This window comes from Pholcus phalangioides, unplaced genomic scaffold (genome assembly GCF_987345545.1).
Source record: "Pholcus phalangioides strain wild (caught in Gottingen) unplaced genomic scaffold, Ppha-v1.0 ptg000003l_1, whole genome shotgun sequence".
NCBI lineage: Eukaryota > Metazoa > Arthropoda > Arachnida > Araneae > Pholcidae > Pholcus > Pholcus phalangioides.
Window position 1 is genome coordinate 14,268,031 of NW_028301596.1, and position 25,625 is coordinate 14,293,655.

At 35.4% G+C, this 25,625-nt stretch overlaps 1 protein-coding gene across 1 annotated transcript; it reads right to left on the reverse strand.

Annotated features, from left to right (window-relative positions):
- Window positions 1-392: 392 nt before the first annotated feature.
- Window positions 393-2,170, reverse strand: LOC149088143 (uncharacterized). The gene has a single exon (XM_089252784.1). The coding sequence runs from the start codon at window positions 1,838-1,840 to the stop codon at window positions 1,091-1,093; it is 750 nt and encodes a 249-aa protein (XP_089108910.1). The 5' UTR covers window positions 1,841-2,170; the 3' UTR covers window positions 393-1,090.
- Between the last annotated feature and the right edge of the window lie 23,455 nt (window positions 2,171-25,625).

The following is a 25,625-nucleotide window of genomic DNA, read 5'->3' on the forward strand; positions in this document are numbered from 1 at the left end:
AAGTTGCACTTGGAGACGTTGACGCAGAGTCCATATTCTTGAAGTCTGTTGAAGAGAGTCTTGAGATGATGGATGTGTTCATCAGGATCTTTTGATGCAATCAGGATGTCGTCGACGAATGCGTAAACTCCAGGAAGTCCTCTGGTCACTTCATCGATGAATCGCTGGAAGGTTGCAGAAGCGTTGCACAATCCGAATTGCATCCTGGTGCTCTCAAACAATCCGAAAGGTGTGCATATTGCTGTTTTGTGGATGTCATCAGGATTTATTGGGATCTGATGATAGGCTTTTATGAGATCCACATGGCTGAAAATTTTAGTACCATGCAGTTCAGCAGTGAAATCAGCAATGCAAGGAATGGGATATTTGTCTTTTAGCGTTTGTGCATTTAAAGCACGGAAATCTCCGACCGGTCGAAATTCCAAGGTACCCTTTTTTGGTACCATATGAAGTGGTGAGGCGTAATTACTCCTCGAAGGTCTCAAATGCCCCAGTTGCAGCATGTTGTGAAATTCCGATTTCGCTATTTTTAATCTGTCTGGAGCTAACCTACGAGGTTTCGCCACCACAGGCGGTCCTTTTGTGGATATATGATGGATGGTGTTGTGCTTTACTGGTGCATTTGGATTAGGAAGTTTAGTGATCTCCGGGAATTCAGAAATCAGCTTGTGATACGCCGAGTCACCGGTAATCGTTTTCACCGAATGAATGCACGTTGCGTTTGAGACGCGTCCGGGACGTTTCAATTTCGTTTTCAAGTCACGTAGGAACTTGTTGCGAAGGTCCGGGACTAAGTCGAAATAATGAAGGAAGTCCGCACCCAGTATAGGAGTTGACACATTGGCGATGTAAAATGGCCAGGAAAAATTTCGTCTCAAGCCGAAATCCACGGAAAGAATACGTTGGCCGTACACCTCGATGGATGATGAATTCGCGGCTGCGAACGCTTGAACAGGCCGTTGTTTGCGCTGAGAAAGGCTTGCCGGCAAGATCGAAACATCACTGCCCGTATCAACGAGGAAAGATAGATTCGTTTTCATGTCTTTCACAAACAGGCGACGTGACGTAGATGGCAAAGAGCAAGTCGCCTCTACTCTTTGCTGAGTTCGTTTCCCGAATATTTGCAGGGAGAGACACATTTCTTGGCATCGGTGCCGAATCGTCGATGATACCAACACTCGTCGCGATTTTTCGATCTGCTACGCTGTCGCGGGTAGCGATTTCGGTACGGGCTACGACTTCGCCCTCGGGAAATCTCGTCGATTCGCACATGGAGCTTTTCGATTTCCGACAACAAACGTTCCTCGATGGAATTCGCGGAAGAGTTAGAACAGGCACTTACCGCTTGTGGTGCTACGTCCATGACGCGATCGGCGATTTCGGCCGCTTTGTCTAACGTTAGTGGTGTGACTGCAGCCAGGATAGATTGCACAGATGTTGGCAAATGCTGAAGAAACAGTTCCAACATGAGCTCGTCCGGAACGCTGTGTGATTCCGCGCGACGCCGCATGACGCGCAAAAGTTCACTTGGACGACGATCACCGAGTTGCTCCCCAATGAGAAGTTTCCGTATCTCTTGCTGTGACGATTCACCACTGCGCTTGATTAATTCCGATTTCACGTGTCCGTAGGGATCTGTTGCCGTTGGATTCGTGATGACATCGCGGATGACGGAAGCTGCTTCCGGTGGTAGATGGGCCACTATGTAGTTGAATTTTGTGCGACTGTCCGTTACCGGTTTCGGAATCCCCAGTTCGAAAGTTGATTCGCACATCAAGAACCACAGTGTAGGATCGGCGAAATTGTACGGTGGTATCTTTACCGCTGCAACGTCCGCCATGCTTTCGCTTTTGCGTGGGCGAGAATGTTCAACAGCACGTGTTGTTTCCGTTGAGATGCGTCCGCTGTTTCTTTTTTTAGATATAATGTCTCAACTGATGATCAGACTTTCCAAGGTCACCAATATCGGGAATTATGAGATGCATCGGTTGCGTGTAGTTACAGAGACATATCTTACACAAGGGACGGACTTTATTTCACACAACATCCTATATACATGACGAGAAACGAACTGCGCAATAACTAGAATAATCACCTGATGGCGCTTTGAGCGCGTACATCAATCCTCGCTCTGAGGAAGTGGCTTTCTTTTCCCACACGTCGGCGGCGACGCCACACACTGATAAAGGCGATAAATTTGAAGTATTTATTATATTTACCAACGACGCTTGCGTATTATTCATAACCTCCGGTAAAAATCATAAATTTATCAAACTTACCGGGACGATTAATAAGTATGCATTATAACCGATTTACTACATTTATCATAACATATACAACCATAGGCGTACGCAGAATATTCTCGAGGGGAGGATTTCAGATTTTGTTTTCCTTTTGAGGGGTTTTACGTTCTCTCCTGCAAAATATTACTATAATCTTGGCTGAAGGGGGAGAGGGGAGTTAGAACTCCGACCCCCTCCTTCCCCTTCCTTGCGTGCGCCAATGTAGATTTTGTTTTCCTTTTGAGGGGTTTTACGTTCTCTCCTGCAAAATATTACTATAATCTTGGCTGAAGGGGGAGAGGGGAGTTAGAACTCCGACCCCCTCCTTCCCCTTCCTTGCGTGCGCCAATGTAGATTTTGTTTTCCTTTTGAGGGGTTTTACGTTCTCTCCTGCAAAATATTACTATAATCTTGGCTGAAGGGGGAGAGGGGAGTTAGAACTCCGACCCCCTCCTTCCCCTTCCTTGCGTGCGCAAGGAAGGGGCATTCTTGAGGGACAATAGAGTTAAATAAAAGGGAATAACAATGGAGATGATACACAAAAACAAATCGACATTTAGCGGCGTAGGCAAAATGATATATTACATTACAATGACAAATAGATATCCAATTTTTTCTTGAGTTAACAACCGTGATTAAAAAGATGTACATGAAGATTGTTCAATTATTTGCTGAGTAAGTAAACTAAATGTTCTGCGTTCTAAATAGGGGGGAGGGAAATGTTTGGAAACAACTTTTATTTGGCGTTGGTACCTATAGAGTATGACATCTAAATTGGAATCCAGATTCGTGTAACTTTAGATTGAGAAGGCTACTTCTTTTATAAAACACTAGCTATAATACCCGGCGCTGCCCGGGTTTTCTTCAATGAGGCTTTTTTGGATCACGTGATATCTCACTCTATTTTTCTTGAGGGACATACAAACCGTGTCCAAGTTAACCAATATGGCGACCTGCGCGAAATAAACAAATATAGATTTACACAGAAACGTAGAAATGAATATATATTTTTCTTTTTTTAAGGGGCGCTAGGTATTTCGATCCCCCCCCCCCCCGATCTGCCTGTTCCAGCTTCCAAAAATGCTTAATTAAAGCTGTGGAATGTTTTCGATGCACTTTTCACGGGCTCATAACTAATTTTAAAATATCCTAACGCACATGAATTTATGCAAATAAATATCAAAAGAGACAATATGGAGACATTAATTTTCATGCTTGAGAAGATATAAATGAAATCAATGATATTGCTCGAATATCCAACTCAAAAGTATAGGTTTGGCTAATTACTTCGTATTTAATCTCCTGGGCTTCGTATATCTCTAAGCGAACTGAATATTTCAAAAATCGAGAATTCAATACAATTTTTAAAATTATTGATGGGGCGGAAAATCCCACTAATTTCCGCATTTCTACAGTAAAATCGACAATTTTAGCACTGATTTCTATGAGGATCACCCTTTTCCTGACTCTCAAAGCGATGCAGATGATGATTATGACGTCTATTCAAAAAGCCTCATTACTGAGAGTATATAGAAAATGTGGCAAACCATTATAAAGGCATAAACTATTATACATATACTAACAGGATTAAAGAAGTGACAAACCATTGTAAAGGCATATACACGTCTGAAACGCATTGCTAGGGAACCACGGTAACCAAAGTAAACGTTCGGAAAGTGATTGTTGAGGCCCAAAAACCATTGTTGCCGGACAGTTTTTTGCCCATTTGGGGCATTTGCCCTGGTCTGACGAAATTTTAAAGTAGCCTATCGTTCAAGTCGGGTCCCATTTGGTATATATGCAAAATTTGGCGACGATCGATCTAAAATTGTAGATTTGTATAGAGAACATACACACACACAGACACACAGACACACAGAAAATCAATTTTATATATATAGATAGATTTTTATGCGTTTAGAAACATACAAATGCTGCAGAGGGAGTATTTTTGAAGAAGTGAAAAATTTTCCACGAGAATTTTTTTTCTGCTGCCTTGTTTGAAATTTTGTGTTGGGGGTATTTATTTATATTCTGAGCTATAAAATAATAAGAATAAAAAATACAGACAAAATACGCAGCGGGGATATAATCCGAATTGACATTTTTTAACGTATACAGTCGAACCTCGTTAACGTGAACACGCTGCTTAACACGAAACTCCGGTTAACGTGAAAAGAATTCTTGGTCCCTTTATTCGCTATGCCGATATAATGTTAAAAATTACGCTTAACCTTTTAAATGGGAGATCGATTAACGTGAAAGGATTTGTCAAGCGGAATTAATAATATGCTTTGTAGAAAAATTCCGGGGAGTGAAGGGCTGGGTGAATGTCGTAAATGAAATGTTTGATGTCGGCAAAATTACGGATTTGCGATCAGTTGACCATCCGATGTTTGAATATGCACCACTGAAGAGGAATCGCGCAGAAAATGATTAAATGTTTTGACAACTTCATTGAATTTGTTAGAAACGATGCCATTGATTTGAAGTGCATGAAATTGTGTCACTTTGGCGACATTCGCGAACTAGTTTCAGCATGGTGCGAAAACCAATGTTATCGAAAACGAAAGCGAAAAACAAGAACTATCTTAGTACTATCTAAGTTACTATCTTAATACTATCTAAGGACTATCTTAGAAATACATATCTAATTACTTAGATATCGTGGAATTCTGATGACAGATGAAAATTAAAAATGCGTCGAAATCGATGAAACTTTCTGTTTCGGGAAGTCAAGTTTTAAAAACGATTAGGAACATTTTAATGGACCACGAGAACGCCTCCTCCACTTTGAACTATTTGGATGAAATTGAAAAGTTTCTGCAACTGTATACGACAAAAGAAAATGAAGCTGTTGTTTATCACAGACGTCTCCAAAAAAAAAAGATTGAATGCTGCTGGGATGTAAGTTTTTCGTATTAATTAAAAATTATAAAACAAAAACGTGTTTTAAAAAAAAATTTCATCAATTCAAGTGTATTATATTTGTATAAATTTACAATGTATTAAATTTCACACAAATGGAATGTTAAATATTCTTTTTCTTTCATGCTCATCGGGTAACATGAAAAATTTCAACGAATCTTGAGTATCACGTTAAAGAGGTGAATACTTGTATTGATGAATACTTGAATACTTGACGACTATGTACGCACGAAAACATGATAATTCCGATTTCTTCCATTCAATGCGGGAACAAATGATTTATTTGTAAAGTGAAGAAATGTATTGTTGGGGGTGGTTGTGAAACTGCAAGTGGTGTAAGTTAATTTGAACAAAAAAAAAAAAAAAAATCAGGACAAAGAAATTCGCATTTGAAATTACTAGCAACTATCGTGTCAGAAAAAATATATTATTGTAATCTGCAGGCCTGACGTAATTCTTCTTAATTACTTTATGTATTTTATGTAGCCAAGTACAAATTAAGCAAAATCTTGACTTACACCACTAGCACTCGCAATCCCATGCATACGTTACCATATGTATAATGCGATAAATGTATCAAAATAATTGATAATTAGTCAATTCGATACACAAAATCAGCACTCAACACATTACATTTTTTCAATAAGAAAAAAATAACTTTTTTAAAAAAAAATCAATTACTTAAGTGAAAGGTTTTTTTTTTTGCCTCAGAGAAGAGAAAATTTTTTTTCTCCTCCCAGAAGAAAAAAGTACAATGAGACTTTTAAATTCACTTTATGCATCAAAAGGATGAGTTTCATAATTATTTTTTGAATTAATTGAATTCAAAAGAGGAAAAACAAATAAATATCTGCTATTTTTCTCTCAACGAGGAGAGAAAAAAAAAACTTCATTGGAAAGAACATCTAGGGGAAAAAAAGTGATTTTTTTCACTAATATATTGATTGTATTCGCTGCTACGAAAGCGATAACGAAATATGTTAATTTGACTGAAAAAGAGGAAAAAAAAAGGATTTTTTGAAACTCAATAAGGTTTCGGAAAGAAATTCAGAAGAAAAAAAATATAGATGACAAAGAAGAATAAATATTGTTTTAGTAGTTTAAAAAAAAAACAGAAAAAGTGTTTTTTTTAGCTTTTATCACTCTGTTTAGAAAGATTCATTTTATTGCTATTTGAAGAAGGCGCAAACTCTAGAATACATTTCTTTCCTTATATAATGTGTAATTATAGCATAAAAATGATATTTGTTGAAAGACAATAAATAGATGACTCTTTCAGTGACATAACAAAATGGATTTGATGTTAATTCACGCAGAAATGGTAAATAATAATGTCTGTAATTTAATTTCCAACGATTGTTTCGGTACTCATGGGTACCGTTTTCAAGGAAGATGAGTGAACTTCTGCATGAAGCGTGATACGTGCTGGGAATTAATGAGTGTCCATGGAGTAATATGCATTCGTGAGGGTATATAAAAATATAATACGTTGGTTATATACCGCTGTCTCGAAAAATGAAACTCTCCCGCCCCTAACACTTCGTTGGGTTACCTTTAACAAGAATTAACAAGTATTTTTTGTAGTACAGTCGGATCTCGGAATAATGTCACCCTTGGGGAACCGAAAAAGAATGATACCATGATAGATATCATTAAGATTTTCCACATCTGTATTTCTTCACCAAGGGTTTTGGAAGCAATATTTGGCCATTTCACCTACACATCACTATATTTTTGCAATTATTGGCAATATCCCGTATTTATAACCCTGATGACCCGTATTTTTTTTTTTTTTTTTGATTAAATGTGTTCACCTATATAGTAACCAATCATAATATTATAACAATTTCATGCACATTTTGCATTGTATTATATTTTTCGCCCAAAAGTTTTCGGTTATAACGACAAAATTTTGCGGAACTCTGCATGTTGTGAAAATTGTGTTTAATGTCGTAATATGAGTGCAAGAACTGATTTAAAAATGATAATATCCGATAAAAGAGTGAGATAATAACGGGATAAATTAATTGCGAGAAAGACTGATTAACTACTTATGCTCATAGGCAGGGCTATATAGTCAGGGCTGTTTTCATTCCGTTAAAGTCGCGCTCCCAAGCTTGGCTCAGTGGGCGTGGTCTCAGAGCTACTGATCAAACCTTTTTTCTTCAGTTGATGACATCAGGGCACGAAAAGTGCTGAATTGTTGTTATTTTACTGTTTTCATGTGAGTGATGTCTCGTTCATAGTGTAGTTTCAGTGCCACTGGTATACAAGTATTTATAATCTTTCCGTAATCTATAAGCTAAGAAATGGATTAAATCCTAGATAATCGGTAAGTAATAATATATTTTGACAGTATTCAAAATTATAATAATAATTTCAAACATTTTATATTAGGATTTCGTTTTCCATATTTGCTTCCCATGTTTTTATGTTGTAGTTTTACTTGTAATAACGAGATCCGATCCTTTAAAAGTTGTACTAATTTCAACTGAAAACAAAAAGACAATCAAAATTATTAGAAAGTTCAAAATATAATTGGAAATATCAGTCTCGAGTTGGTTTTCAACTAACTAAATAACAATTAACTAACGTACGTAAAAAACTGGAAAGGACCCGATGGATGTTTAAATGGTTGAACGAATCTAGCCAATAAATACACAGATATCAATGAAAATTATCGAAAACATAACTTTGAAAATAATTCAGTAAAATGGGCAGTACAGTGCAAAGAATCGCAATCAACAGGGCAGCAAAGCGGGCTCGTTCGGTTCTGTTTGTACAATGACGTCATGCAGGACGTCAGTTTGTACCGACTCCGTCACGACATGAAATAGCCCTTCTGGCTGAGGGCCCTTTCAGAAGTTGTTTTCCAAATGGAGTGATGATCGGAATGGCATATAATAGTTGCTTGATTGCATTATTTATTTCATGCTTAGTGAAACCAGGAAGAGTCGAATGGCTCCTCTCTATTAGAGAAGAATTTTATAAGTTCTGAATCGGATTAAGGTAAGGACTTGGTAGATGACCATAAATGGTAACTCGTGCTCTTCCAACCCATTTTTTCCACTTTGAGGCAAATATATTTCGTCATCGTCATTCTGGAACAATTCATCGTCTTCAGATAAGAAAAAAAATCTATCGATGATTACGATATAAAAATACGATAATTAATTATGCTAACATACTCAGGCGAATTTATCCGCTGACCCTAATTTGTAACCACAGAAACAGCACAAGACACTACACTTCATCCTGAGCTCGCAAATATGACATAGTAAAATACAGGGTCTTTACAATTAAAGTCTCCATACTTCGAATAGTTTTTCTCAAAAACTAATCCATACGGAAACAGCCAAATTTTCAAGATATCTTAGTGAGACCAGGGGGAGAGATTCATGCAATGACAAAATAGTTCAATTTTCGACCACGAGGTTAAAAAGTGACGCATTTTTATTGAATTTTTTCTTTTCGCCCTATTGCCCATATAGCGTGTATATGAAGTCTCTATGGGATACGAGCAGTGTCAGTATACCGAAACTACTCAATGACCTATATGCAACGCCCGTTCTGGTGGATGTATTCTGTGAATTTTTTTTGTAATTGTATACTTCTAAATCACCGGTTGCTGAGATATCTGCTGTGCAAACAATTTGGGACAGCCTATACAATTGTAAACATATAATTTCCATCAATAAATATCAGTTAATTAGTTTTTTTATTCACTTTAAAAAAAAATTTGAAACCCGTAAAATATCCACGTTGCTCTGAATTTAAGTTTGGAACAGCATTTTAATACATTGTTTTTGAGACGCTTTAAACAACAAAACGTATTATTCGAAGCAAGAAAAGTAATTTTTTCTCTATACCTCCATTGCTTCTCTATCTCTAATTTAGTACACGGAAAAACACTCTATTTCCTAAACATAATATATAAATGGGCTATATCTCTTCTGGGAACTGACTACAAAGTAATAAAATAATAGCTTACAGCAGTTGACTTGTTGTAGTCTTTTTACCCCCTTTAAGTCAATGAAACTAAGCAAAAACGTCTAGTAAAAAACCAGTTATATATGAAATAATGAGAAAAGGAGGGGGAAAAAAGAGCTAAAAGCTAGGAAACTGTATTGAAAAAAAATTCCCAGGGTATATTAGGCTTAAATTTTTTCTTTATTCAAGAATAAAAATGAGAAGAAAAAAAATTCGGCCGTAAAAAAATAATTACTGAAAATATCCGTTTTCTGGGAATCTTTTCCAGACAGTAAATAGCTTTTTGGATTCAATACACTTTTTAGGTTATGCAGCTTTTCCATTAGTAGGCTTTTAGAAGTATTCCCAACTCGTATTGTTTTTCGTAGATTAATGAAACCGAACAGAACCGTAAGCGAGAGAAAATTAAATTATGTACATGATGAATTAATATTGGAATTTTTTGGTGAAACCAATAACTGGTGCGTGTTGCAGTGGAAAGGTTACGGGTTTACTTATAAAAGGTCTTCATTCGCTGTTTTTTTTTGTTCTTTTTTTTCACATTATTGTGACACTTTGGCCATGATGGTAAATTGGAGCTTGCATTCCATTACTGATTTTAAATGGCTTCTTATTTCCGTATCTACCACGGCTTACTAATCGATTTGGAATACTTCTCATGTTATGAAGTCGTCTTGACGTCAGCTGATGGATCTACGACAGTTCAGAAATTCACGAGAAATTCGCAGTGACAATTCAGCGAAATGGAAAAGTTTGAAGATTTGTTATATAACGACTACTACAGAGACAACGAAGAATATTTACATGATAATCTAAATTTTTTCGAAGACACCTAGATCGGAAGGCCACCACGAAGTGTCGTCGGAGAGATCCAAAATTTGCTATGGAATTATGGAATAATTCAACGCCACTATTGACGGCTTAGAAAAAAACCAATACTAATATTGAGGGCTCTCATAATTCATTCAACAGAATACAGAATGAACCGAGCACGTCCTGGCTATATCGCTATTGCAATTCAAGTGCAGTGGTCATAAGACCGCGGACGTACCAGAAAAACCTACTGGTGTATCAGCCAAGCGAAGCCACCCCAAGCCAACCCAATCCCCCAGGGTGCCCCTCACCAACTCTCTCGTCACCCTGACTCCTTCACATTCCCTACCTAACAATGTTCAATTCATTCAGCAGCAGTATTGAAGTCCATCATCCCAATGTTAGAAATTCCTTCTTTCTGTGCAGAAAGAGGAGAAACTAACAGAAATTAAATTACAGCGGTGCATCTTCGGTCAATGAAATACTAAGCGTCGTAAAAGAGCTATGGACACTGAAAAAATAATTTTTTAAATAGTTCAAAATTTCGAGAATCGAACATCAGTTGAATTTCTACGGCGATTAGCATATAATTTTCAGCTGCAAGCGTAACTACTTTCTATGATATGATAATACATTTCTAACGACGATGACATATTTGTGTCCAAAAAAAAAATTCTAGCCATACGTTATTTTCAAAATAACTTCAAATCATTTTGAAAGTATACCAGTCCTAAGTCTGCAAAAAGTAAGAAAGAAATTTTTATTTATAAAACACAATCACTGCGCTAAATTGTTTCCCGCTGAAGTTTCGCGGCGCTGAACTTTTGTGACAACGCGGCGGTGTGGGCAACGTGGTAGACTTGAATCGCACAGATCGAAGTTCGATCCACGTTCATTGACGGTTGAAGTTGATTTTCTGCGATTCTCCAAATTCGGAACACAAATGCGAGCCGATCTCTGATTTGAAAAGTCTTTCCACTGAGAACAGGCAGATATTCAACACCATACTTACATAACATGGAAAATTTCAGGCATTGGCTATTTCTATCTCAAAATATATAAGATACGTTTGAACTACGCCGATACCCACAAAAGTCCCTGCACATAAAACTATATCATTAGGAATTCTGAAGAGGAATGTTTACGATGTGTTTATGGATATGTACGATTTTGTAGTAATATTATGCATGCACAGTGCTTCGTAGTATATCTCTATTGGCTGTGAACTCAATTTCCTTATACATTTAGTTTCATTGCAATTCGTTTCCCTAATTTTTAAATGATATTAGTGTGATATAGTGTTTCCTCTATGAAAAGATTAGAATGGGTTCTGCTTTTGTTTAATCAATAAAAATCACAGCAGATGTACCAAGACAGAGTACTGAAAATTTGATCGTTCTAAAAATTGCATAGAAATATTAGAGAGTTATTCAAACATTCAAATCACCGGAATGATTTTCTAAAACTGCAAATTTACATAGACCAAATAATAGAATGTTTGAATGTAGGTATTTCACAGCTGCCACTTATTCCTCTCAGCGTTAGAGAAGAGATATTTCATTTAACTTTATGCCTTGTATTTCAGCAACTTCCAGTTTCCTCACTTGCCGACCAAAAAACCTCTTTTATTTCGGCAATGCCGAGCCCAGAGGTCTCAGTAAAGCAGACTTTTTCACGAACACGTTTTCCTACCCCCTTCCCCTCATACCTGATGCCACCAGTGAAGCGGAATCAGCTTTTTGTTCAAAGTTTGACAGCAGAAGGTGAGGGAGAGAGAAAGGGGCAGTATTATTTTGCTTCTCTTCGGCGTAGTATAAGTAAATGTGTACAATGCAAACAATGAAGAAAGCTACAGTATTTCTCATCCCCGGTCTATTCCCGGATTCTGGAAAGCGTTATCACTGGCACAAAATTGTAAGAAAAAAATATTCTTGAGTAAAGGGTGTGGCATTTTATAGCGAGTTTAGTGATTTTCACTGGGCCAGATACTCATAATGTTAAATAGGTTTATAATGTGTCATAATATTAAATTTCTATTTTAATGTTAATTATAGTTACAATGTTATTTTTAATAATAGTTACAATGTTATTATTAATAATAGTTACAATGTTATTATTAATAATAGTTACAATGTTATTATTAATAATAGTTACAATGTTATTATTAATAATAGTTACAATGTTATTATTAATAATAGTTACAATGTTAATTATAGTTACAGTGTTAATGTTAGTTATTGTCATAATGTTAACGTGCCAAGATAGTTATAATGCGAATCTGTGAAATTTTAAAAACGCGAATAGGGTTAAAACTCAAAGAATAGTTCCTAAAACTGTAATTCGGTGCAGTCTTCATAACTTCTTGCGTCAGTTTCCGTAGCTCAAAATGTAAATAAATCAATAAGGGAAATTAATTTCTAAACAATGTTTTTTAAACATTTCATAGAATTTATTGAGAAGTCAAAACGTTTGATGTTTCCACCGTAAAATAACGTGAAGCGCTACAATTTTGAGCTCCTAAGTGCAAACGCTATTTCCATAAGGCATTGGAATTTCAGATAACTAACAAGCTTTGTTACTATGTATACTGCATATAGTGATAATACTCAAAGTGAGAGCATTTGTGCGCGAGTACGGTATATATATATACGTAAACTCATCAGAGAGGGAATGAGAATGGCTGCCAGAGTGCAAGATGTGATGCATGCATGCGAGTACTAAACTTCCGGCAGCGGGAGAGTTTCCTTGAGGTATAATGACTTTCTTCGGTGATGTCGAAACAAAACAGGAGAGAAACCTCTCAAGACTGCAGGTACGCTCACTAATGCATCGTCCTTTGTGAGCTTCCGTCGGCTTAATTAGTAGTACGTTAATTACTATATAAATATTTCGTATAAGTACATGAAGTCCAGATCTTCCGACGTTTTCCGTTGAAGTTTGATAGGAGCTGGCCATTTTGAAAATAATGCATACAATAATTTTAAATAAATAATCTGACCGGATATTTCTCATAAATTATTTTAGCTCAAATAGGACAAGAATTGAGTTGATCTGGTAAGGAAAAAGCTTTCTATTGATTTGAACCAGATGCGTTTTATAAGCAGGACCCGGATGGTGACATTTGCATTTTTGGCATCTTTTGCATTTTTCTGATTTCTTTTTCACTTTTAGTGTGGGGGGGGGGGTAAGTTTTGGTATTTTCAGGATATTTCTCACGTGTTGAATTTTTTGATAATGGAAAAGATTGTAAAAATTGTATGAATACTGATTGAACCAAGCACTTATGACAAAATATGCTTCATATGCTGGAATTTCTTGGAAAATAAAATAAATGGTGCTTTTTGGCTTCCGACATCAAGCGGATAGATAATAATTTTTGAGACATTACAGGACCTTATAAATTTTTTTGCAACGATGGATACTAGCGTAATTCATGCTGAAGACAGTGAGTGAGTAACCAAAAAGTTTACGAATATGTCGCTTTTTTGTATTTGCGAGCAGTTTATAACTACTATTTACATAAATTTTGAAATGCCGATATTTATGTCTTTATTATTTTCTTAATATTCAAAAGCTGATATTAATATTATATTTAGCAACTAATCCAAATTCAATACGCATTACAGTCAGCAAAAAAAGTCTTTGAATGAAAAACAATATAAACACTTTTGTATTCTATTGTCATACTATAGCGCGGGATATTGTCATATTATTATACCACTTCATGGAAACGATTCACCCTTATTCGGAATATTTCCCTCTTTTTCGTTTTTTTGCCATTCCTAAAAGAATCCCAATTAGTTTTGTAACGCTTTATTGGATATCTCCTACTAGGGGTCACTATGCTAGGTTACTTTGAAGTGCCTCGAAGGAAAGAAATAGTAGGAGAAGTAACACATCTCTAAAAAAGAAGAAGTCAGTTTACTTTGGATGCTTTTCTTGCCCGTAATAATGACTCTTGACACCCACGGAGATGATAACAAAGAGCGTCTGAGCGAGAAGTGGAACGAAGAACAATAGAAATGGTATTATGGACGGAAACTATGCCAAAGGAAAAGATATACTCGTTTATATATAATAACTGAAAGGGGGAATGTATAGTTACAGCAAATACCCAGTGCAGAACAAAATATATCTTACTGTGCAATGGATAATAAACTTGTTTTTTACTTTATCCGTCACTTTACTAGAAAATACTTACATTGAAGGAGCGCTGGAGTACTTTGCATGCTGAAGAACATCATTAAAATATAACTTAGGGCTGTTTTTTGCGAGGAATGTTACGGGAAGTTTAAATAAATGTATTTATTCCCAGTTCGAAACCGATATTTCTATCCGTAAACATTACCTTGGTAAGACGCTGCAGTGCGTTGTTGATGCAGTGCTTCGAGGCGCGAATGGGAGCCGGTCTCTTATTTAAAAAAGTCTCTCCGCAGAGAGAAGGCAGACCTACAACACGATTACGGACATAGCATGAAAATTCAAGCATTACCATCTTTACTTCATAAAATGGAAGACAGATGACAGCATGAACACGAAACAAGTGCAACTCCACAACATAGACACGTTAAGGCCACACATTCACATAGAACACACATTCCGGCATGTGCCGATTCGTCAGAAATTCCGAAGAGGAATGAGTACGAGGTACATGTACGGTTAAGGAACTAGTAGCAGTAGTGCATTGTTGGTGGGTGTTGAGTTTTATCCGAAAATTATTTTGAGCATGTTAAAATATGCAAACTGCTTGAAAGACTTCTGGGTGATACACGATTTAACAGAAGTGAGAATAATTCATGTTATCGTATTCCCCCGCATTAGCCGGCATACCACGAATGCTCGTATTTTTTGATTTCCATCCACAGATCATAGGCGGAGATGGGCTTGGAAGTCTGGGGGGGGGGGGTTACGATGGTGATGATGATATCAATTTACATATGCGCAATCAGCTTTGACGCTGCCCCCTCCCGTCCCCTCGTATCTCCACCCATGCCACAGATTTTGGAAAATTCCTGAATATCTGAACTAAAAAAAATCGATATAATTTTCTGATTTAAAACTCGCACCTCCTCTGCATTTTAGACGCTCTGTTTCACTCACTACGTTGGAGACAGTTCGGATTTTAAGTGTTTTTTTTTTTTTTTGGCTACCACAAATCTTGGTTTATTGCAAATTTTGGATACTTAGTACATTAGTTCTCGCAGGTTAAATCAGGTGAATGAAAAATAATTTAATAGAATGCAAAGTATTTTTGTATTCTTTGATCATAAGTTCAAGATTTGAATTATCCGTCCCGCGAAAGTTGTTCTGATGGAAAAGTATTAATACATATTAGCGTAATATGCCAGTATAAATACATGGGCTAGCCATATTTCCTACACTAAAATACGGGAAATCAGAATGCGTATGAGGCATCTACAATTGTCACCAAAATTGTCAAAGGCAAGTAAAATTGTGAATTATAGAAAAAAAAATGGATGCAAATAAAGTTCTCAGTTACGGCCGAAAACATTGTCCAAGGTGAGTAAAGCTGCCAATTATATATTTAAAAAAATTGAAAGTTTGTGAAGTTGCCTACTATAGTACAAAATTTCTATGAAGTTTCAAATGACGGGAAAATATGGGGCTTCGGTAATTTGCAATAGATTAGAATGTCAGGATGAAGTCATGATTTTTTCTCAAAAATCTGGCAGAAAACACTCTGTATTTGTATAGTTATTTTTATAGTTTTTCTCTCAAATTTAATTTTCTTTTCTCTCGTCAAATGGAGCTACTACAATATAGCTGTTATATAAAGAAGTGTATCACACGTTGGCGATTAAAAAAAAATGAATCTGGCTCCCACCGAGCCGTCTTACATCAGCACTTTGGGAGAGCTTTCGCCAGGGATCTCCGGCCACTTCAAGAAGATGCGGCCAAAGTCCGAATCATTGCTGCTATTCGAAATCCGAATTGGCCGCACTTCGGGTTATGGCAATAACGCATATACGGTTTAGTAGCGCTAGTACAGGTTTATGCTGATTATGCGTGTGAGAGAGTTTTCACATTTTAGAGTTTATTCACCAAGTAAATATTGGATTCACTAACATTTTTGCATAATTTGTGTACAAGCTCACAGGCTGTCAAAAAAATCAAAGCACAGTAAAAAGTTAAGCACTAGAAAAGTGAAACTTCTCATTTTTGCAACCGATGGGTATTATAAAATTATTTTAAGTTTTCTTGTAAAGACTGTAGTGCCTTCGGTTGCAAAAAAAAAAAAAAAAAAAAAAAATGTCTGGCAAGCTTTAGTTTTCCCAAGCACACAACACAATACTGCAAACAGTTCCTTTCAATTCTGATTTCAGGGGTTTTCCCCACATTATTTTTTTTTCTTACAAATTTGCCCTCATGCACCAAGGAATCCTGAAAGGTGCTTTCTTGAAGGAAATTGATTATCCAGATTTTACGCTAACCTGAACATCTCCTTGTGAATCGGTTTGGATTTTTGTGATTCTATTGCAGTCAGTCATCGTGAAACTATAATTTTCAGAAAAAGAAGGGACACCCTGTGTGACAAGTCTCAAATGTGGGGTGTCCCTTCAAGAATTCAATAAGGGACAAGGGTCAGGACATCTGTCCACTAAATAATCAGCCTACTAATATCCTAATGGATGTTACGCTGATAAGATAAATGGGCAAATCTAGCAAATTCAAAAATGTTCGCTTTGAGAGTTCTTGACTCACAAGGCTGGATACACAACTGTAAGACATGGCCAAACGAAAGAGTTTTAGACAATTTTAGTCGTGGTTGTTCGCGTTGATTTGTATGGATCTACGCGCATCGGTTGGTCAGACAAATCGAAAAGTTGCGTCACGCAAAGCAATGTGAACAAAAATGAAGTGTCTAATAGGTGTACACCCAGACTAACGCAGCTGAAGAAACCAAAAATATTTGTTCCCTAAAAATTTACAAATGCAGTTGATGATAACACAGTAGCCAAATAATTTTGATCAGGGTCCCACAAAATTGTAAATGTTAAGAATTGAGATCAGGCCATCAAGGATAATCCTAAATGGCACGTAGAAATTATTAGTAGTAGAGAGATATTGAATAAAGGACAAATAATTGATTACATTTAAATTTTAATTAAAGTACTTTAAAATAAATAACAAATATCACAGTATTCAGTAACTGACCAATAATGAAAAAAGATAACTTACATTACTGTAAAATAAAAAAAGTAACAGGTTACAAAAACGCATTATTTTGAAAATGCAATTACATCACCATCAGTTGCACTCGATACCAATGCTATGATAGATGGCAGCACATGATTCTTATCAAATCTCAGACAGGCCAACTACACACACACAAAAGGCTGCACTTCATAAAATATTCCAACGTAATGCATCAACACTCTTCGATAGAAACAGAATTGGATGCGTTACTGCAAAAGACCAAAGTGTTGTCATTTCGCAAAATGGTAGAGAAGTATGGCTGGAGTCCGATTTTCAGAAATGACTCGGGCTTGGATCGGCCAATTCCCAAAGTGGCCGGAGATCCCTCATCCAATCTCGTTGGGCAGATGCAAGACGGTCCGGAAGACTCCAAACCCACATTTTCGTCATCGCCAACGTGTGATACATGGCTATATATATATAGGGTGCACAGGTAACAAGACATATCAGATTTTACTAGTGAATCATTGATCCTAGAGGCGTACATTCAATTACAAAATGTATCAAAACAACGAGGATAGTCAGCGTGGATATGGTCATCGTGGATTACTCAGATGTATATCTCATTCATGTTGCAAGGAGCTGTATAGTTGTTGAAATAAAAATGTTAATTTTTTATACGGACATCCTGGGCTGAAGAACCCAATTAGAAAGTTGCTGTCCTAAACTCTCCTGATGCCAAAAAAAAGCCACGTTTCTAAATGTTATATTCTTTGATAATGCAATATTCTCACAGGAGGCATCAAAGCATCAAATTCATCTCGCACAAAGCGACACGCTATGAAAATCAGTACCATAACATGAAAATTTCGATATAATGCAAATCGGAGTTCTATAAAATGTAGGGTGTATGATTGACAGCTCATTTCTGAATTTTCCCGTTAGTGGCCCAAACATAAGGTTTCAATTGTGACGTTAGCATTGGTGAATAAAACACTATTGGTTAAGTCGTCTTACCTCATTCACGAGTCACCGGCTGAAACTTTACAGTGTTTCGAACACAGACGAACTTGAGGGAAGGTTCTTTGAAGAAATTATATTATTTGTTCTCCTGCAACGACCTCTATTGGCGGAAAATTGAATTAAATATTTGTCCAAAACTTACTTGCCCCTACGTGAGAATAACTCTTTCGCAAAACGAATTCAAGTGCAGTAAATCCTCGATGTAACAATACTCTGCGAACCAAGAAGAAATAATATCGTTGTAGAGAGATTACCGTTGCATCGAGAGGCAGCAGTGAAACATTAGATTATATATACATTTCAAAATGGCGTTAACGCCCACTTGGGGGCGATGGAATGTTTTAGGAGGGAGGTGGAAACTACCAGTATAACATAGGATCCTATGGGTTAGATTACGTTGGCGGGCGATGGGGAAAAAGTTATGAAGAAGGGACGATGAGAGACAAAAAAGTTTGGGAAACTATGATGTAGAGAGATTTATCATTTTGTCCGAGTTTATACTGTATACAAATTTCTTTAATTTTTAATTATTTTTAAAACTATTTTCGAAATCAAGGGACACCCTGTATATGGAATGAATTGTATCTTAATACAGTCGAATCCCGTTTTAACGAATACCGTTACAGCGAAAATCTCGTTTTAACGAACACTTATCTAATCCCCCCAGATAGGTTAATATGAGAAAAATGCCAAAATCTGGGATTCTCCGGTCTCGTTATAACGAGATTCGACTGTATTTTCCAGACTGCAGCTTAATTGGTAGCAAGAATTTGTGGTCAATTTTGAAACTGTCTGAATTATTTATTTTTCCCCCAACTACGGTATATTCATATATTTTTCATTCACGTTTCAAACGGATCCGTCAACACCATGTGCATATGTTTAAAGGACTCAATAAACTTCCTCCGTCAATGATCATAAAACTATATTAGCAGTTACAGAATGAGAATGAACAGATGATAATATAAACTAATCTATACTGCAACTGGATTATCAGAATCGCAGTCAGATAATATTTTGAACTTATAAAAGATAAGATAGGAGGGATCCCGGACGTATAAAAACAAAAGATGTAGACAGTGGTTCCATACGCTTGGCGTAACGTGGTTCTAGAATTCAGGAAATGTGGAAAAGGAAAAAAAAAGAAGAGGGGAAGGAAGGAAGCTCCGGGACACAGGAAATTATTTTCTGGGCCAAAGCACAGTTTTGGTTTTTGGAACTGATACCGCATGACGCTGGCGGCGCACGACATTCGATATGGGCTGCGATAACGAAACGGAAATCATAGAAAAGCCTTAATCGTTAATCGATGAACCCAACCGAAAATTTTTATCGCTGTTTCGCGATCTGGAAATTCTGAATGCCAGATCGCTGTTGAAACACAGGCGAGCACTCGAAATAAGACTTTCGCATTCAGATGCACCCTCGATGTGCGTTCCTTTTATTTATTTTCACTATCATTACATTGGTATTAATTACGTGTGCGCTTTTGTTTTACGTACTAATAAGGGACTGGACATACGTGTGGATTCTATAAACATCATTGCTTCAGTTGCTGGTATAATTTCTGTGCTTTGTCTAATCCTCAAATCAATATATGTTGCCAAATGTATGTTGATTGGAATTTTTGATTTTTATACAGTAAATGTTGGCTACTTTCGCATTGGGAATTCTTCTTTCACCTAAAATAATGAAATTCAAAAAAATGTAGTCTAATTTCTACCTTTCAAACCGATCACGTTCCAGACTCGATCGGCTTTAGCCAATTTTAGAAATTGAACCTGTCAAGGGGCGAGATAGTGTCGGAAATTTATTAAGCGAAATTAAATGTACGTACTTGGAATTTCATATATACAAAATATTGTAGCACAAAAAATGAAAAAAAGAACACAATGAATAAATACAAATATACAACACCATAGTGTTGAGGGGCACACAAAGTTACAAGACATTTGAATGAGTGGTGTTCGAAAAAATGTTCCTTATCTAACAAAAAACTTAGTTTTGAGAAAAGAGCATTTTAGTGTAAAACAAGAGCATATATAACGCCTGCCAGTAGTTTATATTAAAATATTTAAAAAACATTTTTAATGCAGGTAGAACAAAAACTTCACAAACAGAACAAAGTTGCTTCAGAACAAAAATACAGTTCGACACAAAATATTTTACAGCATTTAAACATCTAAAAATTGGAAAATGTGTTTTTTGGAAAATTGCATGCACAAACCCTCTTAATCATTCTTTTTTTTCCAAAAAAAACATTTGTTGAATAAGTTCTGGTAGTTTTAAAAATACATCCTATTTTGGCCGCATGTTGATGGGCCATAGTAGGTCGTATTTTTCCAACCCATTAGAATTTGTTTGTGAACATCACACTAAAAAACAATAATTATAATAAACAATTATGATTATTTTTTAAATATATAATCTGTTTCTAGTTTTTGTTTCCAAATTGGAAATAGGGTATATAAATACGAGCGTTAGCTTGGATTTTGAAGCTATGTAAACCATAGCAATGACCACCTTCAAAACTGTTAAGATGCAATTAGGCCTCTGTTGTAATAAACTAAAGAAAAGTAACAGATAACTTTTAAAATACATTTTCGAGTGTCAGATACATTTTCCTCAAATGCATTTTCTAGCAAACCAGATCATCCCAAGCTTTTTTAAGTGCCGAGGAAGAGCTAGAATTTGCTAGTCACGTCGACTATGCGGTTATGGACTCCTAACGGCGTTCAAAGGCGTTTAAAAGAGATCTTTTTTGGTCAATTTGTAAGACTGTCAAGTAGAAATTTGAAAGAAGAAGTAGATATTGATATTTTAATAATCGATACAAGTGGAAATATAAGTTTTCTTTGAGAAATTGAAGTTTTATTCTGAGCCCATAAAAGAATTACCCAAGCTCTCCAATCAATGCTTTAAGATTGGAAAAAGTGATGTTGGCCAAAATTACCGGCATAGAAGGGTAATATTAGCCCAAATGTTCTTTTTCAAGCTTGAGTTAAATTGTTATTTAGATGTACATAATATAAGATAGCCTATCCGTATAAATTCTTCTATCAGAACTTAAAAGTAGCAATAATTTTGGATTTATTGGAAAGTGTATATGAAATGTTTAATAAATGTGCTAAAGTAGCTCGCGCGTTTACGGTATCAATATTGACTATCAGGGTTGCGTGTATCGCAATTATTATACACTTATACAACTCGACGTTCATTGTAACGATCCCTCTCTCTGTTCCACGATAACTTTTGGTCTTCTGAAGTTAGTTTTCAGTGGTTCCCTACTTCGAAGAGCGAATGCAGTCGATTCCCCTCCCTTCCCGTTAAACATTTTCACCACAGAACATGATGCCTACAACAGTACAAATATCCAATCATTAAACTTTATTCATAGTTTGAGAAGTAGATGACAACGTAAATCCAGATTCCTCCCAGCGAACCACGTTTGGCCTGCGGACTGAAGGTAGTACACGCTTGCTGTACACTGTGAAATGCAAATTCTGTTATAACGATACCGGTCACTCCAAGAAATTCCGTCGTTATAACAGAAGTGCCGCCACAACCAAGGTTGACATTTCCGATACCTTTACTGGAAACACATCATGCATTTCTGATTTGTATGAAATATTTCGTTACATTCTAATCGATTATCAATTATGATTTTATGTTTGTGTTGTAAAAACTTAAGAACGCTCATCTGAAATCTCGTACATTTTCACCATCAGGTAAGAAAGTGCTTGTAATCATTAATCAAAAATAAGAAATCACCTGAGCAAGATAAATCTGACTTTTGCAAAACAAAATTAATACATACGTTTAATATATACGTAAATTTAATATATGGGTCTCTTTCCTAAAAGCGCTAATGCGGCCTTTAACGCATCAACCGTCCGTCGTAGAGGTATGATTCCAATTTAAAAAAATTCTCAAAATTCGTTCAAAAATTACCCTGTAACAATTCTGTGGTGTTTGGTCAGAACATGATATCTCCAAAAAATTTTGGCTTTTTGATCTAAAACTAAGTCTCGCTAATTATAACTAATTAGAAGTGAGGTAAATGCACAAATATGTGCATATGGCTAAACAACATGCTGATCTATGATATTTTTAATTGCATTTAATTTGTGTCTATGCTTCATATTTGACTCTTAAATGACAATGAGAATGCTTATATCTCAAAAATGGAATTTTGCAGTTCTGACCAAACACCGCACAATTTTGGGAGTGAACAAAATTGTTGTTTTTTTGTGTAACAAAAAAAAAATCAAAATTTTTATACGTTCCCCGTGTCCTCAAACTTCCAATTAGAAAGTTGTTGATCTGTATGTCCTGAGGCCAACAGACAAAAAATCCATGTTTCTAAGTGCAATTCGCTAAGATATTCGAATTCACAAATCGGAGAAAAGAAAACGTACTCTTAAACTCGAACTTACTCTCCACCCACTCGCTACTCACTGACTTATCTCCCGCTAAGCCATAATTTACAATATTATTCACGGTCATTTAAATTTCGATACGTCCGGTATTCTGACTAAGCCTTCCCATGCTTCCAATATACTTGACCACACCAAAAAATTAAAACCAATTTTTGCCTCTCTACAGATTGTTTTAAATTAATTTTCTTTCCCAATACCATAGTTGAATGGAACAAGCTCCCTTCTACGCGTCCTCTTGTAAAGGCCTTGGGCCAATAATATTGCATAAATAAAAGTTGGGAAAGGACACCATAAATAAGAGAAAGGGTCGTTGTGTCCGTTAGTTTTCGCTGTTCTTTCATAACTTTTCTTCGATATTTGAATTCGAATATATCTGCGAATATTGCAGTTGGAAAGTTAAAATTTTCTTATGTTAGCATCAGGAGGAGAGACAGGTCAACAACATTTTTATTGGAATTTAGCTCAAAAGGGGACTGTTTAAAAATTTATATTTTTTTATTTTGTGACTATATTATCACTGAAAACTGTTACAGGGTAATTTTTGAACACGTTTTGAGAATTTTTTTAAATTGGAATCACACGTATGCGACGGACAGTGGATGAGATAAAGGCAGCTTTAACACTTGCGGGGCACCCTGTATGCAGGAGCACTACGGACAGTTGTACGTGGTGGGGATGTCTGTCTCTCAAGGCTTATATTACTCCATTAGATTTCGATTTTCTCAATTGAAAAAAAAAATTATACGACGGATGAAAAATCAGACTATACCACATCCTACACTTCTTTCATCTCGAATAATAACAATAATAAAAACTATTTTTATTTTATTTCGGATGTTCTTTTACATGTAGTGTCATGTGTTGTCGACCAGAAAATCGTAAACCGATATAGAATTCCAGTGAAATAAAATGTAAAGGGGAAATTGAGAGAAGGCCTGTGACGGAAGATTTCGAAATCGATTTTATTTTCCCTTGCTTTCTTTCTAGAGCAGCACATGAAACGAGAACTCATAAGAATGACTCGAAGGAATGATGAAAATAAGAAAGAAAAAGATTAAGACATGTGAAATTGGTTTTGGCATGCTACATGACAAAAGTATTGCTCCAGGAAATATCTGGAATCTTGTTACGGAAATCAGATTTGAATCAAGTAAATTTTCTAGGAAAGCCAAAGGAATGGAAAACTGGTGTACATGAATGTTCAGAAATATGTAGGAAAAATGAATATTTTACATATCTGATGGAAATATGTGTTCATATTTTTTGAAATAATTTTTGAAACAAGGAATTTCTAGCTTGATAATTTTCTTAGTATGGAAATATTTTCTTTTGTGAAGATTTCTGGAATAACGTTGAGGTTTTTAATGGGACTTAATATTTTTGATCAAAAATTAATATGTATTCGAGAATATTTCGCAATATAGCTTTTCAAAAAAACACTTCACAAAAAAATTATACATATATTTTTATAATTTTGGGTTTTTTTTCATATTAATAAAATGTAAAGTAGATTTGGGTAAAAATATTTTACCAATTATAAATATCTCATAATCTTCAATATTATTGTTTTGTATTTTTCGCAAAATATTTTTATCATAGTGAATTTCGGGTGAGTACATTGTTATACCTGTTAGTCATTATTTTGATATATTGAAATCTATAAAATATTTTTTCTGATTTTCCAATTCAAAATTCTAATTTTCCAAATCAAGAAAAATATATCATATCTATCTATATACCATCATATATTAAAATTAAAATTAAAAATAATCAACATTTTTAATTTTTTTAATATACCACGTGATTCAAAAATAATCATCGAATTAGTTAGACTATTTTATTCTAACTAATACCGGAAGTAATTAATATTTATTCCGATATAATAAAATAATATCGGAATATATAAATATTATATATTATATATAATTGAATATATTCAATTATTTGAATATATTTCAAATAATTATTTGAAAAATATTACTTTTTCAAATAACATATTTGAAAAAGTATTAAAAATAGTAAGATGGATTAATTCCTCGTAAACAACACAGAGACATTTCAAGTTTTTTTTTTCACTACTTATAAGTGCCGCTGCGTGTGTCCTTTTATTACGCCATACAAACCTATACTGTAGTCAAATTCACCCCCGATACAGCATGTCAGTATTAATGTTCGTAAAAGTGGTGGTAATTCGGGATCTTGAACTCATTCAAAGTAGCTATCTGTGAATATACGTTCGCAGCGTCTTTCATGAAACCCCAAATGAAAACATCAAAAGCAAAGTATAAGATCAGGAGACCCATTAAGGATGGACGACGACTGTGCTACATGTTTTCTCCTGTACGCTTGTTGCACTGAAACAAGCGATGAAGATGTCGCCTTATTCCACTATCGCACTGTACATATTTCTCATTATGTTTCTATCTCTAAGAGTGCTTTGGTATCACAATTCTTTTTCCTCTCTTGTTTTTCATATTAATTTCCTTCTGTTTACATATCTTTGTATTTCGCATTTTTATAATTTATCTACTTTCGGTTTTTTAATTTTGGTAGACTTGGTTGTGATATGTCTTCGTTATATCGAATTCTCGATTTGTGTTTACACCCATTGTGTATATACATTTCTGTATTTTGTGTTTGTTTGATGATTTAGTTTTTAGCGTGTAAATTTAACGAATTACTATTATTATTTTTTACTATATTTTAATATTTCCATTACTTTACTTTTTTTGTATTTTTATGTCCGTGGTAGTCTCCTATCTCTGTAATTGGGCTGAGCCTGTTGAGATTGGCAAATAAATAAATATTACAAAACACAAAACACTTTTGGAATATTTAATATATGTGGGTATATAAAAATTTGCCTTTGCTTCTTATTCTTCATGTCCCGTTTACTATTAAATAGTACAATTTATATGTTTGAAGTTATATTTTTTAAAAATCCGATGGTTATTTTTGAACACCCTGTATATATCGCATTTTTCTGTGGCAT